Source organism: Vicugna pacos, chromosome 34 (genome assembly GCF_048564905.1).
Source record: "Vicugna pacos chromosome 34, VicPac4, whole genome shotgun sequence".
In the NCBI taxonomy this organism is placed as follows: domain Eukaryota; kingdom Metazoa; phylum Chordata; class Mammalia; order Artiodactyla; family Camelidae; genus Vicugna; species Vicugna pacos.
In genome coordinates, this window is record NC_133020.1 from 22,242,955 (window position 1) to 22,260,928 (window position 17,974).

Sequence of the window (17,974 nt, forward strand, 5' to 3'; positions counted from 1 at the left end):
AGTCCCCCCGTGCAGAGCCGGCCTCAGGCCTCAGAAGGACGCGAAAAGCAAGGTGTTCAATTTAGTTTTGGAAACTCGAATCCAAACCCTCAAGAAAGGCCTGGGTGAGGACAGCCACCGTGCCTAGTGAGACCCGCGTGCCCGTGTGGACCACAGCTCCCTCCATGCTGTTGTCCACCCCCGCCTTCAGGGCCGCTCCTGCAGACCAGGCCCGGAGCACCCGCTGCAGCCTCATCCTGGGATTAGCAGGAGAGGCTACCCACCTCTCTGTTTCAGAACTGAACTGCACTGGAACGGCACTCCCTCCTCTGCGTTACTCACCAGGGTGGAGAGCAGACACAGGGAGGCTGTACTTTCGAGACACGTTCAGTTTCAAGTCTTGATTCTGTCTCTTCATGACTGCATCCTGTGATAGTTCCCCCCACCCCGCCCAGAGAAACAATGTTGTGCACCAAGACCTTGCACGTGAGACCCCAACCCTGCCGTCTGCTCACTGGATGCCTTTGGGGAGCTCTGAGTCATCGGAGAGAAAAATAAATGAGTGGGAGGAGCCAAGGGACCTCTGTGAAAGGGTCTGGCCCAGCACACAGCACCTCTTTTCACCCAAAAACAGTAGTTTCTTTTCTGACTGCAAAAACTAGTAAACTGTCTCCTTAACTAGGCTGTCAGACCCTTCTGGGTAAGGGTCTGGTGAAATGAGGAGAGGCTGGGAGAGGGAGGCTTCTCTTCTAGACACCTCAGCGAGAACTTCACCTCTCAAACCACAATGGTTAGTGCCTCGCGTGATAAATCACAAGGACACCCACGTACATTTTGTTTAATAAATAATGAAGCATATCCATGGCTTGACTTTAACTCACATCTACAGATGAACAGGTGACAGAGAAGCTGCTGCGCTGGGAGGGGCGCGGCCCCACATGCACGTGAAGCACGAGGAGCAGAGATGTAGCGCCAGGGCCCCCGCACCGCCGCCCTTGAGGCTGGACGCCGCAGCAGAGTGAGCGGAGGACTCGGGGGTGAACTGGCGCCACAGCTGAGCCCCCGCCCTCATGCTGCGGGACCAGCGGGGGAGGGGGGGTCATTACTTTCAGATGTGCTAGAGGAAGGGCTCCGGGTACAGAAGTGAAGCTCGCCCACGTGACACGAGCCGGGCATCGGCCACAGGGGGCATCGGTGGACAGGACAGTACAGGAGCAGAGAGGAAGCCTCGCACGGCAGAGCGGGCAGTGGACGAACGCCACCTCGGCGGGCTCAGTCCAAGAACTTCCTGTTGACGTTTGGACCAAACAAGGCTCCCCGCACCTCTGGCATCATCTGCGAAAACACAGGCTCCTCGTCACCCACAGCGGACAGCCGCCCACCCACCGTAGCCGGAGGACAGCAGCAGGCCGAGTACTCATCCCACGCACGCGGCGGGGGCCTAGGCCAGAAGCTACGCCTGGGGCCCAGGCTGACCGCTTAAAGGGCACAGACGGACGGACCACTGAGGCCGCGCCGTCTGAGGCTGCGGTGCAACGCGGGCAGAAGAGGTGCCTCAAGCTACAGCCGTGACACCCGCACCACCGATGCTTTCTCTCAGCAGGTGTCGAGGGCCTGCTGTGCACCCGCAAGTCTATGCTGCGGCACCTGCCAAGGCAGCTGGAGAATCCTGGAGGTTTGACCTCCGAACTCCTGAGGCTGTGCCATCTGACAGCCACCGGCCGCGCGCGGTTGTGCGACCGAGGAAATGAACTTAACTCTTCCTTTTACCTTGTTTAATGAGTTTATCTGCGTGTGGCTCTGAGGTGAGTTACCAGAGGACACTCCAGGTCAGAGCAGAGGACCACACACTGGAAGAGGCCCCGCACCTAAGTTTCCTGGCTAATCTCCTGTCCTCTGGGAACAAAGAGCTGAGCGCCCTATGCTGGTTCCTTTAACAAGCAGTTACTCAGTTCCTGTCATTCCTGCCCAGAAAGAACTCTGGTAAATCATCTTTACATGGAGTCAAGTCCTAGACAACGAAACCCTGGTCTGACTCCAAATCCACCCCCTTGTAAATGGTGTCACCTCAGCAAATGCCTCCATGTGCCCGGATCCCCATTCCTTTTAAGAAAATGGCAAAAAACACAGAACAAGAGCAACAACTCCAACACCAGTGAAGGGACAGGTTCTCTGCACCAGCGCAAAGCAACCGGAGACCACCCGCTGAGAAGTCCCACACTCACCTGCTGGGCTATGAGGTCCAGCCGGCTCTCAAGGGTGTTGGAAACCTTGATTTTGCGATCCCCGTTACAGATCTCAACGCCACCAGCGCTGCAGGGAACACGGGGAAAGCACACAGATGGATGTGAGAAGCACAGACACACATGGCAGCATCGCCTCACTCCCTGGGAGGAGAGCAGACGTGTGTGTGGAGGGTCAGCACTGCTAGGGGCCCATAAACACAAGCAGTAAGCCTGAAATTAATTAAAACGCTTCTGATGGTTTGAGAGATGGATGCTGACAGTAACTGTCGTTTACTGAGTGACTAAGTGCTGATCTGGCTCGATGTAATTCTAACCACCAGTACCCCCGGCCCCGGCGATAAACGAGAAGAGGGAAGATTTGGTCCCAGTGTGAAAATCAATACAGAGTCCTCATCTGTTTCTTAAAGGCCCAATCCTGCTAATTACCGGGGAGTGAGTACCACTCGGACAGAAGGAACTCTCCCAACCAGGGGCCAGACTAAATCCCACTCCAGCCAGACACCTCCCTTCCTCCAAGCTTCCAGCTCTTGACGGTGGCAAACAGGCCACATTCTATTACAAGGAGCCCCAGGGAACGACTTTTCTACATTAGAATTTTGTGGTATCAAGTATTTCTGGAAATAAGCAGGCTATGAGACAAAGGCCGGGAAGGGTTTTTTGCAAATTTTCTGAGGAGGATGTTCATGGGCTGTGAGGTGAGCACCTTCCCTCCCCACCTCACCTGTCTTCCCTTCTCTGAACAGTCGGACGCTGTCCCCACGAGCGAGGGCAGGGAGGGCAGAGGAAGGTCTGCTGTGCGCCTGGTGCTGCCCAGACGCACGGCCCGGGGGTCTCCACAACTCTCATCTCCCGGGAGCAGGGAGTCGCGTACCCTCACCACTTTACAAACCAGGAAGGGCTCACAAAGGGTGGACAGACAAAAGGACCAATTTACTGAATGAAATGACAATACTGAAAACTCCACTTTAAGTCTGCACAGTCCTTCATCTGCAATTCTGAATTTCAAAGAGCTCTGAAAACAGAAACATCCAATTCACACGGCTCCCAAGCTGGGCTGATGGCCAGTCACTTGTCAGCAAAGGACCAGCGAGCCCCTACCTGCCTCAGACCCTGCCAGGAGGGGCCGTGGCACAAAGAACGTGCCGTCCCCTTCCCAACGCGCAAACTCAAAGCATCTGCCTCAGGCTTCAGTAACCGTGGTCCTGACTGGAACCTGCCGATTACCAGACCCTGACCAGCTGCTCAGCCTCCACCCGCTGAGTCAGCGTTGGGCCCGGAGCCTGTTCCAGGTGCGGTGTCAAGTGCTGCACAGTCACCCTCTCACCTCTGCGTCTGACTTCTGTGAGGTGGGCGCTAGTGCCCCAATTTAGAGACGAGGAAATCAAGCCTCAGTGAGACCGACTACCTAGTGCCACCTACCCAGCTAACACGCGGCAGAGCGGAGAATCAGACCTAAACCTGCCAGGACGCTCAAGCTCACGCAGCTCCTCACTTTACAACGCGTTTCCACACAGACGACCCCTCTCCTCCTCACTCGATGAACCAAGACTGATCCTACTTCTCAGGTGACGGAACTCAGTCTCCAGGTCCCACAGCGGAAGCGGGCCTTGGAGTCCAGAAGTCCGGTGCCCAAGCTGGCCCAGGTGCGCACAGGCAGCGCCAGGCGGGCGGGCGTGAGGGAGAGCGCCCTGGGCCCCACCCCTGCCAGGACCCGCGCCGCCCATCCCGGCCACACCTCGTCGGCAGACTCCTCGCAGTCGCTGTCTGTAATCCTCTGTCCAAGGAACCTAGTCCTCACACACGAGCACTCGTCCTGTGCACCAGAATGACCAAGAGACAGTGGGCACGCCCCTCAGCATCTAACAGATGTGGGCCCGGCCTGAGTCCTGGGGACAAAGGTTGTGCTGCTTCTCTGCAGGATGAACTGAGGGACCCTGAGAAACTGGACTGTCAGGATATGTCTAGCTGGCCAAGCAGGGAGACCAACAGCCGGGCCTCTACCCTGAGGTGCAGGGAGTCCTGGAGGACGGGCAGGCGTGGTGGAAAAGCCGTCCTCAGAGCAAGAGGCTCCAGTGTTTAAGCAGAAATGCTCCTTACATTTCCTCAGGCAGGTAGGCTTCCTGGTCAATCTGGACGTCAGCGTCTCTTTTGGTGGCGATTCTGTACATAGGGATTGCTTTTTGCACTGCAGCCTGGAACGACAAACAAAAACACAATGAGAGGTTTTACCAGGAACTATGGAGCAGGTATTCAAAACAGCCAGCCAAGCATAGACGTTCCTATTTATTTTTCAAGTAAAAGAACAGACGCACTGCTGGCGGGCATGTGAAATGTGCACCTGCTGTGGAACTAGTGTGGCGGCTCCTCAAGAACTAAACACAGAACTACCACGGGACCCAGCAGTTCCATCTCTGGGTGTGTACCAAACAGACCAAATACCAAAAAGGTATCTGCACACCCACGATCACGGCAGCAGTGTTCACAACCATCAATGGGCAGAAACAGCCTTAACAGATGAGTGAACAAATAGAGTGTGGTCTATGCAATCTGCCCTTAAGAAGGAAGTCCTGGCACTTGCTGCAATACCGACGAATCCTGGAGACACTGTGTCATGTGAAACCAGTCAGTCCCAAAAGGAGAAACACCGTACGACTCCACTTACAGGAGGCACCCAGAGTAGCCAAGATCACCGAGTCAGAAACTAGACCAGTGGGTGCAGGGGCCGGAGAAAGGGTGTTTATTTAACTGGAGACAGTTTCGGTTCGGGGGGACAGACGGTGTAAGGATGGCTTCACAGCAATGAATGAACTTAAAGCCACAAACCTGTCCACTTAAAAATGGTTACGACGGCGAATTTTATGTTATGTGCACTTTGCCCCAATTTTAGAAAGAAATGAGCCCACTGGGGGAGAAAACACATGGAGGTGGGCGTCGAGGCTTCTTGGGAGTTACTGCGCGTGCAAACTCCCATCTCTGAGCAATACTCCAGCAGACACGCGAACCACACTTTCTCGCAGGAATGTTAGTATTTTCCTGACAACATGACTAGCTGAACAGACTCACACACACACACACTCCTCTCCCTGTTCTCAGACGCAGGGCAGCATCGTGGGGAGTCAGCACCCAGCTGGTTTCATGAAAAATCGTCTTGGCACAAGGCAACACTGCAGGGCCATCTACAACAGGCTCGTCGGCAACTCAGACTTGCCCCCCAGGATGGCAGTCACCTCGGTGATGTCTGGAACGTCCAGCTGTTCTACAGGTTCACACACGAGGCTGTCAGCACAGACCTGGGTGCAGGCTACTGGTGTGGTCTGTAAACTTGAACCACAATTTACTAACTGATAGCGGAGCCCAGGGGAACGCATACCTGTTCTCTGGAGGCAGTTTTTTCCCAGGGAGACAAGTTACTTGGGGAGACGACCTCTATTACAGAACATATTGTACACGTATTAATTTGTAATAAATGTAATCGCTAAGAGGCTAGGTACTCACATCCCTGCCTGAAAGCAAGCTACACGGAAGAAGAATTTTAACTGAAGAGCAACCTGACGACACAGAATCTGAGCTGGGGGGGGGGGGTCCTTCTATGACCTGAGGCTCCTTCCACTGCCACAGCCTGTGTGGACCTGCCACAGGGCGCGGGCCTCCTGGGGGAAGGGCCCCTCCCTCAGACAGACATGGAGGAGCCTGAACGCTGGCCTCTGGGACTGCAGGTGTGTCTTCTTGTTCTGCTGGGACCCACCTTCACCCTCCAGGTACAGGAAGACGCCGAGGCAGAGCCGAGCCTGGCTAGCCTTGGAGGGCTCCGCCCGTGCAGGGGGTGCTGCCTGTCTGTCTTCTGATCTGGTGTGTGTTGTTTTTATTGAATTTTCCCGAAGATTATTATTAACACAAAGTCTTCAGAAGATTAGTATCACACAGAGAAAGGCAGCCTGATTTAGACAACACATGAGAGCCTCAGGTGCGCTCAGGTTAACACCTGAGACAAGCTGAGGCCCCGCTCACCCCCACGGGCCAGCTGAGCCGTCACCTGCTTGAGCGCGCACTTCATCCCTGACATTCTGATCTTTAAAAACAAAAGATTTCTTCTTTAAGCTCTTTACCTTGACCAGAGGGAAATCCTGTTTCCTGCAACGAACGATCATTCGGGGCTCCAACAACTGGTACAAACCCTATTAAAGCACAACCAAATGCAATTAACAAAAAATGCAAACTATAAAATAAAGCAACAGCAAATAAAATGTCTTTATAATTCTTTCATCTAGTTTCAAGGGGAAATGGTTCCCTTGAGAGTTCCCCAAAAGACAGCATGCAGAGTGTGAGAACACGGAAAGAACTTGGTACCACTAGCCAGATAAATATACCCAGTGTTGTGGTGGAAACAAGATTCATACGGGGGTCTGTCTTCCCTTCATCACCCAGGGTGAGGACAAACTATTGTTATTCACAGCTGAGCAGCAGACAGTATAAATTTATACAGCCTGTGGTACGAACCACAGAATCTAAAGCAAGTATTTCAGTGGTGAAATCAAATTAGGAAAGTTTACAGCTGGAAGTTGTAAAAGACCAATGAGAGCATCCAAAGTCTCACTCAACCAGCTGGACACCACCGTCCCCCCAGGCATCTCCCTACTAGACAAGGAAAGGGGCGCAGCGGAGAACACGGAGGAATGGCGCGGGTTTCTGCTGCAGCTCGTCAGTTTTGCAGGAACTGTCAGAGGCAGGTCTGACCTACAGTTACCTGGAGGACTAGTCCATCCAGCAGCACTTGGTACCTGGTTGTATCTTTTACCACGTTGCTGAGTCTCTGTTTTGCTTCATTTAGTAGGTCCTATAAAGAACGGAAAAGAAAACGGTTATCTACCCACCTGGGCAATTAGCCCAGAACCCACGTGAGGTCAGCTCATGCCCAATCACTTCTCAGTTGATTGGTGTTTTCATTCAGTGCATTCGTGCACATGCGCTAAACCGGATGCCGTGCTAAGTGCACCGGTATGAGGGCACCGGACGCACCATCGTGGCTCCCCGGGAGCTCAGGAAGTGCGTGACCAACACAGCAAGGGCCACCTGATGTGGATCTGAAAAGCAAACTGTTGAGACAGTTATGCAAGATGGTTCCACTTTTTACTAGAGAAAAGACAGAGTATCTGGATAGAGAAAAGTGGCCCCAGTATCTGCCTGTGGGGGCGGGGCTGTCAATGACTTCAGTTTTCTCTATGTGAGTAGGTATTTTCTAATTGTCTGTAACACGTGGCTTCTATAATAAAAGTAACTGAAACAAACATTACAAAGGACTATCAAGAAACAAACCTCATGTGGTTGGAAATTCCTCATTAAGTAATAAGCACACACCAGCTCACTGGCAGAAAGAGGCTCAGGCCGCAGAGGGATGTGGAGTCCGGGACAGCCTTCCACATGTCTAGTGCCTACTTAACATGCTCTTCAGAGTGATTTTTTGGGATTTAATCGGAGGGAGAAGATACATAGAGACCAATCAGAACTTGGGGCAAAGAGAGGGCGGAGAGAAGGAAGTGGCCCTTTATTTGGTTCTGAGAGTCCCCCCTGACGCTCACCTCCCAGGAGCCCCTGCTAAGCAACACAAATACACCAAGATTAAAAAAAAAAAAAACCAGGAGGACTCACTTTAAGAGCCAATTTAAAAAAATTCAATAAAAAGTAAAATAGACTCAAAGACTTGAACAGCACCACTCAGAATTTTATCACGGTAAACAGTAAGAAAGGTGGCCTTTCACATCCTCTAGAGACAAACCTTGCAAGGAAACAGAGATCGGTATATGACAACTAAAAACGTCCCTCCACACACACCTTCATGTGAAGCCTGTTTCTAATGCACTAACAGCAAACTGAACATGACAGTGCTGTTCACTGGTAATGAATAGTAATTTTCATTGATATTTTAAGTATAAGATTAAGTATAAGACTATACCACTTGTTAAATGGAGAAAAAGTAGGAGTATTATAATTGAACTTTAAAACACAGTTTTAATATACTAATTAAATTTTTTCCCTAAAAATTATCACTTACTATATTCTGCACTAAATGATTAAAATTCCCAGGGAAGTTTGCAAAATTCTAGTTTGCTTTAAAAAAAAAAAAAGATAGAAAATGCACGTTCACGGCTTCCCCGTTAAGACCCAAAGCAGAAGCCGTTTCTAACAAGGACTACCCAAGAGAAGAGCCCAGGCAGCAGCAAGACACTATCACCCGAAGCCCAGCGCCAGCCGGCGGGCAAGTTTCCCTAAACTTACCAAACAAAACCAGGTACTTTCAAAGTCAACAACAAAATGTCCAAAAGGACGTTTTCCTCCTCTGGACATGCAATCACTAGATGACCGTCACCTTCTGTTTCCCACGGGCAGGACCGTCTCAGTGGTTATGTCAGGCCGGCGCTGTCTGAAGGCGCTCCCATGGTAACTGCTACCCTTTTCTACAGAGTGTAAACAGCTTTCAGATTTTTCTAGGTCTTGGGAGTCTCAAGAGAACTCAAGAGCCTCTAAATCCCTCAGACAGCAACAGCCACCCTCAAACATTCTGCACAAACCAGACTAAGGCACCACAGCAAGAAATATTTAAACAGTAATTCATTGCCCCACGGAGACCTGGAGTCTGTAGATGGGACTATAATTCTGAGTTAGGCCAGAAACTAAAAATAGTGGTGACAGCAAAGACTGTTTTCTGAACTTCAAAGAAGACTATGTATCAAAAAATAAAAATCAGAAATTGACACATTGTAACTGACTATACTTCAATTAAAAAAAAATTAAAACATTTTGATTCAAATATACCTCAAAAATTAAAATAAAGCTGCATAAAAGAAAAACAAAAGGAAATCTCGGGAAATGGGGCTGGGAGTATGAGCTGTAACAAGGTCCCAGTGAGTCTTGTGCCCTTGCCGTGAGACAGGCCACCCAAGGGCCACCTGACACTCCACTCCCTGCACAGTTGCTAATCCCAGGCCTCGGTTTTCTGTTCACCCTGCTCCCTCCACCCCGTCTCCAAGGTAATGAATGAGTCTTTAAGGTCACACTCAAAAGGCTACAGTGTAGACACACTCTCTTGTCTGGAGAGCCAGCAGGACACAGGACAAGTGCAGGCATGCTCTGCACCTGGAGCAGCTGACGGCCTCAGGGAGGCCAGACGACTAGGAAACCAAATACAAGCATGAAAACTAAAAAGATCAAGTTAGTACTGAAAACAGACGTTTGCGACAATTTTGGAGGGAAGCAGATGAACCTGGCTCCTCTGGGGTCCACAAAGGTACGTGTGGTATGACTGGAACTGCTGCTTTGGGTTTCAAAGTCAGGAAAAGTAATCCTTTTCTTCTAGCCCACATCTTGAAGAAAATGATGGCAGCGCTGGGCACTGGCACCAACAGTGGGGAGGGTGCTCTGACCACCCAGGCCTCTCATGAGAAGGCAGGTCACCCCGGAGGCGCTGGGGGTGGGGCAAGGGAACTAACACTTCTTACACCAATACCAGAAGCCAAGCGTGAAGACGGGGGACTTGGATGCACTCTCATTATATCCTCACAAGGACACTCTGAACCAAGCACCATAATTAATATGCCAAAGAGGAAAGTGAAGGTCAGAAACAATTCACCCAAACACGGCAGAGCTGAACTAAAACCCAAAGCTCTTTCATGACAACCACCAGCATGTCCCTCAAGCACAGACTGTTATTCTAAGAGCAGCTTATAAACCAGGGCAATCAATTTAAGGTGCTAAAGGAATCTGAATGCCCTGTAAGGAAATCGACCACTGCTTACTGAGACTCCACACTAGTGAGGAGGTGGGCAACAGCTGTCCTGAGCTACTGTTCGCAGGCAGCACTGCCACAGAAAGTGCTCTAGGCCTCCTGTGTGTCTGCAGAGGACGGGCACCCCCTGCCCCGCCCGGCAAGGCAAAGCAGCAACAGAGGCTCCACTTCCTGCACTCAGGACTCGGACGCACTCAGGTGTGAAGCGCTGCAGGGTTCATGTGCCTCGGTCCACACACTTAACATCCTGACATCACTTCCAGCTGCAGGCATCCTGGCCCCTCAGAGCACTTCTAGGAGTGATCTAGTCTAGTTCTGCTCGGAAGAGCCTGTCCTCCTGACCTCCTGCTTTGTTAATGGACACATCACTCTCCTAGGCAGCCAGGCCAGGATTTGGAGGCAGCCTTGGAAGAGGCGGAGAAGGAGGGGTCAATCAGTAGCCAATGTCTGCAGAGTCTTCCTATAAAATGCATCACCACTGACACCCCATTCAGCTCTCAGTGCCACCATCCCAGAGTCATGTAACAGGAAATAGCATTTTACAATATGAGTTTGTGCTTCCACAGTCACCTAAGAAAACAGTATGTCTGCCGTTCAGTCAAGTTTTATATTTTTAGTTCTTTGGCTTTTCCACACAGGTCCTTTTCATTAACATTTATTCCTAGTCGGTTATTTTCAGCACGTAGGGGAACTATCAATTTCTCTATGTTCTTTGGAGGTTTCTGCCCTCTTCCTTGGATGACAATACTTCCCAAGTGGCTTCCTTGTGTCTAACCTCTCCCCTGTTAAATTGAGACTACACATTCCTATCAGGAACCTTATTCACGGTATTTTTCAGAAAATACAATGGAAACGTCAACAACTTTCTGCTGGAAGCAGGCAAGGGTCTTCACTCACACTCAGGCTGACCTTTCCATCTCACTAGTTCCACTGCCCCCAGACCCTGCGCAGTGCACCCATCATGTGCTGTGTGACAGGGGTGTGCATGCTGCTGTCAGTGGGTCCTCGAAGATGGGGCACAAGTCTTACTCATTTCTGTATTTATTACAATACCAAGTACAATGATTTGCTGACCAAATGTTTCCTCTCTAAAAGTCATTTACCAACTCCTTAATGTTAACTAGTGAATTCTCTGTAACAGTCAGATGAATAAAAATTTTATAATTCTTTAACTACAGGGATTAATTACTCACTGTGATAAGGTCATCTCGCGCTCTGAGGACTTTGAGTCTCGCCTGATTCATCAAGTTGGACATCTGACTGCAAAAGGCGGAGACAGGCAGTGTCAGCGCAGCATCAGCCGCCCCGTAAAGCAGCGCGCTGCCTCCCACACACGTGCAAAGTCTCCTCTTCCTACAGACCCCAAGGAGGGCCCCTGAAACACACCCGGCGGTTCCCACCCACTCACTCTCAGAGACAAGCAAGCATTTACTGAGTGCTCACCCGGCGGCAAGCACTTTCCCATCAGCTATTCCAGCTTTGTCCTCCCATAATCCCGTGAGGCTTCCATTTCCACAAATGAGGAAAGGTAAGTTAAGCAACTTGATCAAGGGTAGGTAAGCAGTGAGGGGTCCAGTTAGGACCAGGGCCATATCTGCCCGACTCCAAAACACTCTGTCCTCTGGCCCCACTGCTGTTCGAAGCTCACATTTTCTTCTGCTGCTCAATCTGCTTCTCCTTCTTCTCGTAGTACTCCATAATCTTCAGCCTCTGGGTCTGCACAAGGCGGCCTTTCTCAATGTTGAACTCCTCTTCTGCCTACCAGGAAATTGATTATTATCAATTCATTATACAGATTCTGACAAATAGTTTTATTTTAAGCAGCTGGTGACCAGGGGTACTTGCTTATATTCACCCCATTTTTTTAATCTAAAACAGGAAAAATGTACTATGACTTGTTTTCAAAGATTACTTCTAATTTAATTTATTCAAAAAGAAAAGCCAGTGATTTTCACAAGTGAACTGGAAGACTAAAAATTTAATCAAGGGTAATAGTACCTAGCACCAAAGTCACAAAGAATATAGTTAGAAAGAAGATTCTGTATGTGAAAAAAAATTATTATGTATTTCAAATGTAATACATTTGCTTACTCTGTCTCCTTCTCATGTTTAAAATCTAACTACAGTGGGCAAAAATAACATATTTGTTTACTTGTCATGCAGACTGCACTGTAAATAAATCATCTGATAAATTACCCCCCCCCCAAAAATGTAATACATTTGTTTAATAGAAGGCTAATGAAAAGGACACAGAATTAGAAGTTAGAAGATCTGGGCAAGTAAATTTGGCCAAGTAATCTCAGTCTTAGAGTCATCATAAAATAAAAAAATAAAAACAGTATTCTTTCCTCACAGGTCAAAATCTAAGTCTTTTTAGAATTATAAATGTATCAGTCTTATTACTGCTAATTATTAAGCCATCACTTTTAAAAAAAAGCTATCAGTGCATCAGTTGTCTATGAATTTTTTCCTACGATTTTCAAGCAGTAAGAAATTATGACTTTGGTAGCTAGTAAAGTTGTTGATTTGTATGTTTAATGCTTGGCACAGGTATTTGAGCTTTCATATTTGACAATAAATTCCATAAAACAAAAATAAAATAAAATACAATAAATGCCTAGTGGCTTATTTCTACAGCTATCACAGGAAATAAGTCCAGATGATGGCGTTATAAAGTAAGACTACTTTAAACAGGAATGCATTTACCAATGAAACAGAAGTTCTGTATTTGTCCCAAACAGAAATACGGGAACCAGTCAAACAAGAAACTGTAGCACTCCTAGGGCCAGCAAAGCAATAGTCTTTTCCGAAGGGTGGGTTATAGCTCAGTGGTTGAGCGTGTGCTTGGCATGCACGAGGTCCTGAGTTCAATCCCTGGTCCCTCCATTAAAAAATAAATAAACCTAATTACCTCCTAGCCACCCCCACATCCCCAAAAAAGTCTTTTCTTCCTTAAATGATAACCTACTCAAATAGTTCAAAAGTTCAGAGTTTTAGTCCTAGACACCAGGCACATACCTTTTTTTAAGGCTGTATTGTAACAAATGCAACTACTATAGAATAAATCAAAAGGACAATGAAAATAAAGGGTTAGATGACATATTCTGGCCTCTGATTACACCTAGAGAAAAGAACAGCTTGATATGCAGCATATACACAACGTGCAACTCAAAACACCTATACAACTTCTAAATGCTGTCACTTTTGTGATGAACAGGGGCTTTCGTTTTAGATCTCATATACTTCCAAACTATTTTTTTGCAACAATCACAAATTAATAAAAAAGCAACATAACAACAACAAAAAACTACACCCTCCCCTGACCAACTGTCATAATTAGCCGTAGATGCTCCACGTCTGAATATGGATCCCATGAGAAAATCAACCCACCCTTTACTCTTCCACTCCCTACCATAAACTTTCAGGACACTTACTGACAATCAGAATGTTCAGAAAGGAAAATTTACTTTTAATGGTAAAGAAAGATTCTTAGTCCTATGCAATACAACTTTATTAATTACTATGTAGCAAAGCTAAACAATACGAAATGGGGTAACTTCTTAAACCTAGAAAATGTAATCTCACCTTCGCATCTATTTCTTCTGCCTTCTCATTGGCTTCTTGTTCAATAAAAGCCATCATGTGCTTAATCTATAAGGAGAAGGAAAGGTTATTTTATTTTTGAAGATAAGAAAGTGTCTGTCTTTTCTGATTCATTCAACAATCATTTTTTTAAAATCTTTTTTTAAAAATTGAGGTATAGTAATCATTTATTGAATGCATTTTAGGTGCCAGGCACTGTGTACAAGGATAAATGAGATAATTTCTGTTCTCGAATAATTTTCAATCTGGAATTTACTCTGGCAAATGGATCCCATGCAATATTCAACAACAACCAGTACACAGAACATGATCCTACTCTCAGGGAACTTCCTCCTCTGAGGGGGAGGAGGGACTGGGCACACAGCCTCCTCTACTCCCTGCCTCCTTCATCCAGCACCTTCTTCTCTTCTCCATCTCTAACGACACCTATCATAGTTGTCCATATTCTTTCAACTCTCTTACCTCCTACTCTCAACGTACGCCGGCAATCTGACTTCCGCCCTCTCCATGCTGCTAAGTCACTCTCGTAAAATGACAACGATCTCTTTGTCCTCATCCTACCGGCTCTTCAGTGTCTGCATATGTTGACTGCCGTCCCTTCTGAACACTCTCTCCTTTGCTTCCATGACTTCCTTCCTCTCTTTCTCAGTCTCCTTCAGGGTCATGCTCTCCTTCCTCTGCCTCCTAGAGGGCTCTTCTGGAGATCTTACTCATGGGAACTGAAATTCAGCGCACCCAGTAAAAAACCTGGTCCTCTCCTCCCACCCTGATGCTACTGGAGGATTAGCATCTGTACTGGAGGATTAGCACCAACACCCAAGTCCCTCTCCTCCCTGACTGCAGTGCTCACCTCCAGTCACCAGTCTTGTCACTTCTTTAACAGTGCTTTAACTTGTCTGCATCACTCCATCTTCCTCTTGCTCCCTATCTAGTCTGCTCGACCCTGCAACCAGAAAGGTCCTGTACAGATGCCTCTCATCACAGCACGCTCCTCACGATAAAGGGTGAAGGTTTCAGAAGCTACGTGATCTGGCCACCGCTCACCTTTCCAGCATCACACAGACATTACCTTCACCACCAACCGCTCTTCACACTCTTAGTTCCTATCACACTAAATTTATTTTGGTTTTTCAGTTCCTTGAGCTCACTGTTCTTTTCAAACACACCGTTCCTTCCACTTTGAACACTCTTCCCCCACCTCTTCACCTACCCAACTTCCAGACCTCAGCTTGTTTATCTGTCACCTCCTTTGGAAAATCTTTCCTGAGCCTCTCACTGACATGCACCTGGGACGCTCTGTGCTCCTCCACCTAAACATGTAATCCTAACTGCTTGCTTATGTGTCCCTTTCTCAACTAAACTATAAGGCCAGGACCTACTAAAGGATTTTAGATCTCTGGCTGTAACTGGAGAATAAACTCCCCCAAAGACTTCTGGGTGGGGCTTGGGGCGACTGATCCAATTTATACTTGTAAGTGGCATACTGTCTCTAGCGACAGACGTAAAATATCCCCAAATGAATATGCTACACAAACAACACAGCTAACCAAGCTCACTGGTAATTTACTTCACAGCAGCTTCTACCAGAAAAGAATGATGACAATTAAAAAAAAAAAGGCAGATTAAAAAAATTTCATGTAGGATCTCCAGGTTATTAATTCATTTTGCTTATGAATTCTCCCCATAAAGGGAAACTCCACGCGTACTTCTGAAGCTCTGTAAACCCTGGACACAGACCACTGCCACCACAATGGGTGCTCAATAAACATTCAGGAGCCAGTGAGAATCTGCCAGGAGTGTCAAGCCTTTTTAGGCATCCCAAGTACTCTTTAGAGTTTAACAATCTGAAAACAGTTCCCAGATTCCTCCTTTAACACAAAAATACCATAAATCTAAGGTACACATAAGTGTACAGAAGTGAGTTAAGATTTGTTTCACAAGAATGTAAATATACTTAAGACCACCGAATCTGTCACTTCAAAGTGGTTACGAAGACAAATTTTCTTATGTGTTCTATACGATTTTAAAAAGTGAGTTTATGTTACTAGTCCTGTTTCCACCCAGAGAAGCTGCTTTTGTAACTTTCTTTTATTCAAAAATAAAATGTAAATACCAAAAACCAAAAAAATAAAGAATAAAATAAAATAAAAGTGAATTTAGAATACAACCTCACAGCATCAAAGTCAAGGAAAACACATTGTTGATTTCAGAAGAGAAGTTTTGTGGGTTTTTTGGTCAAAATTCTTAGGAGTTATCCTACCCTTGTGGAGCCAAAACAATTATGACCATCAGAGCCTATTTTATAGGGGATATAGTATTTATAAACTCTCAAGCCTTGAAAAACTGGGGTACCTAACCCAGACCTACCCTGTATAGAAAAATCACTGTGACCTTGCTAAAAGGACCCAAACCCCTCAGACCTGTGCAGTGTGTCTGTGTTTGTGGTGAGGAATGCTACTACCCCCATGGGTTTAGTTTGAAGTCAACACCAAACTCAGTCTGGAATTTTAAAAGTAGTTTGAATACAGTAATCAACACAGGAGCTTACAAATGCTACCAGACACATCTGGCCCTAGAGGTGAACCCTGATTCAAGCCTGCACTGTCTGCCCTTATCACCCGTACTGGACCCTCTGCTACCAGATTTGACTAGATCAGCACAGCCCAGAGCAAAGCACACTAATTCCAACCCCGGTCAGAGAAGCCCGTTTACAGTCAACAAGAGCACGTTCTGCCTTTAGAGTCCAGAGAAAGTCACCCCCTTCAGGACATTTAACTCCACCCCTAAGGCAGAAATACCTGCCTTTTCCAAAAGTACTTTTCTTCTTCCTGCTGAAGCTACTGGGTTTCACGGGTTTTTCGGAGTCAGATTCTTTTGAAAATTTGATGTAATAAGTGATCGTACTGTACTCCTCAGACAAAAAAGCAACATATATAAATACTTTAATACAGCGACGAAGAAATGAGAAGATTCATGAGCGCCTACTGTGCGCTTGGCAGGTGGCGGTCAGCGCTGAGAATCCAGGACACACGCACCGCCCCGAGGGCGCCTACACGGAGGGTGCAGGGTGCGGACAGGAGACTTCACGCTTCCACTTTAACGGAAGGAGAACGTAGTCTGGGTCTAGATTCACTGCTTTACTTTCACAACGTGTTTTTCCTGGGGAAGCCTTAGTTTTCAACATATCATAACAAGAGTAGGACGAAGGAACAGAGCAAGGAGAGCGCTGGAACCATAACTGTGTCCAGCAGACCGCGGAGGGCAGCGCGTCGAGTTTTTCCTACAGCGCAAGTCAGAAGCAGCAGTGACTAACGCTCAAAACCCCCAGCGTTCTGTAAGAAGGGGGTGAGATTTCCTAAACTTCCCCACAGGTGCTATTTTTGTTCCCCTTTGTCATGAGCCACCGAGATGAAGAAACGCCACCCTTCCTAAGCGCATTATCAGGTTGCGAATAAAACGCAAGGGTATTTTCAAGGAAATGGAAACATCCAAGGAAAAAACATCGTACTGCTCATTCTAGAAGATTCACGAGGCAGTGACTGTGCGTTAGTCAGAGTTTTCCTAGAACTTCGGGGAGAGGGGGCGCCTTCCCCAAGGTGGGTCCGGGCGCCTGCCGCAGGACGGAGGACGCGCTCCTGCGCCCGCCACCGGCGTCCGGGGCCTCGCGCCGACGCCTGCCCCCCGAGAGCCGCGAAGCTGGCCACACGCCCGCAGTCCGAGCAGGGCCCCGACCCGCACAGCCCCGGCGGCTGAGGCGCGCGGCTCCCGAAGACGCGGAGGCCCAGCCCGCGAGGCCCAGCCCGCAAGGCCGCCGCGGGGCCCCTCCATACCCAGGGCGGCGCCCGCCCGCCTCCCGGGGCCCAGCCCGGCCCTCACCTGCTTCTGCACGTCGGCATCGCTGAGGGCCATGGTGCAAGCGACGCGAGGCGGCGCGCGGCCAGAAGGAGATCAGACGTGACGCGAGCGGCGGGCGAAGATGAGCAGCCACCCCGCGCAGCTTCCGACCTCCTCCGTTTTGTGAGCGCAGCTTCCGGTTCCTGCCGGGGACGCCGCTCGGCTCGGCCAATGGGGAGAGAGCGGCCCGGAAGTCCCGCCCCTCCCTGCCCACTGTCCCCGGCCTGAGACTTCTCGTGACCTCTCGCGGCCGTTTCTTGAAGCAGCCGGCTCTCTTGCGGGAAGGAAGTTCGGTTAGCCTTGCGGCCCTTGCGTTCTTTGAAGAGTTTCATGCTGCGCCAGCCAGACCTATTGTTTGACCCTCCTGACGGTCATGGAAGCAAGTGCACTTTACTTGTGAAGTTTTATTTTGGGAGCAGTTTAGGCTTAGAGAAGAGTGGACCTTCTTCTGCCCTGTCTCACTGCGGCCCGC

General features: G+C 48.5%; 1 protein-coding gene across 2 annotated transcripts; it reads right to left on the reverse strand.

The window, feature by feature from the left end:
• Positions 1–801: 801 nt before the first annotated feature.
• ATP6V1E1 (ATPase H+ transporting V1 subunit E1) lies at positions 802–17,643 on the reverse strand. 2 transcript variants are annotated; one of them, XM_072954703.1, is made up of 9 exons: positions 17,485–17,643; positions 13,591–13,656; positions 11,654–11,763; positions 11,199–11,265; positions 6,970–7,059; positions 6,332–6,400; positions 4,323–4,417; positions 2,205–2,292; positions 802–1,314 (listed from the first exon to the last, which is right to left on the reverse strand). In XM_072954703.1, the coding sequence occupies exons 1-9, from the start codon at positions 17,515–17,517 to the stop codon at positions 1,252–1,254; spliced, it is 681 nt and encodes a 226-aa protein (XP_072810804.1). In that variant the 5' UTR covers positions 17,518–17,643; the 3' UTR covers positions 802–1,251. The 2 variants fall into 2 exon arrangements, with proteins under 2 accessions (XP_072810804.1, XP_072810805.1); XM_072954704.1 differs by lacking the exon at positions 13,591–13,656 and having other exon boundaries at positions 17,485–17,637.
• Positions 17,644–17,974: the final 331 nt, after the last annotated feature.

What these genes read in the sequence shown, in the direction of transcription:
- ATP6V1E1 (XM_072954703.1), bottom strand. Translation starts at nt 17,517, where the DNA reads ATGGCCCTCAGCGATGCCGACGTGCAGAAGCAG. An exon ending in ATGCCGACGTGCAGAAGCAG is followed by an intron (nt 13,657 to 17,484) that starts GTGAGGGCCGGG and finishes TTCTCCTTATAG; the next exon opens with ATTAAGCACATGATGGCTTT. An exon ending in TGGACCTCATAGCCCAGCAG is followed by an intron (nt 1,315 to 2,204) that starts GTGAGTGTGGGA and finishes GTGTTTTCGCAG; the next exon opens with ATGATGCCAGAGGTGCGGGG.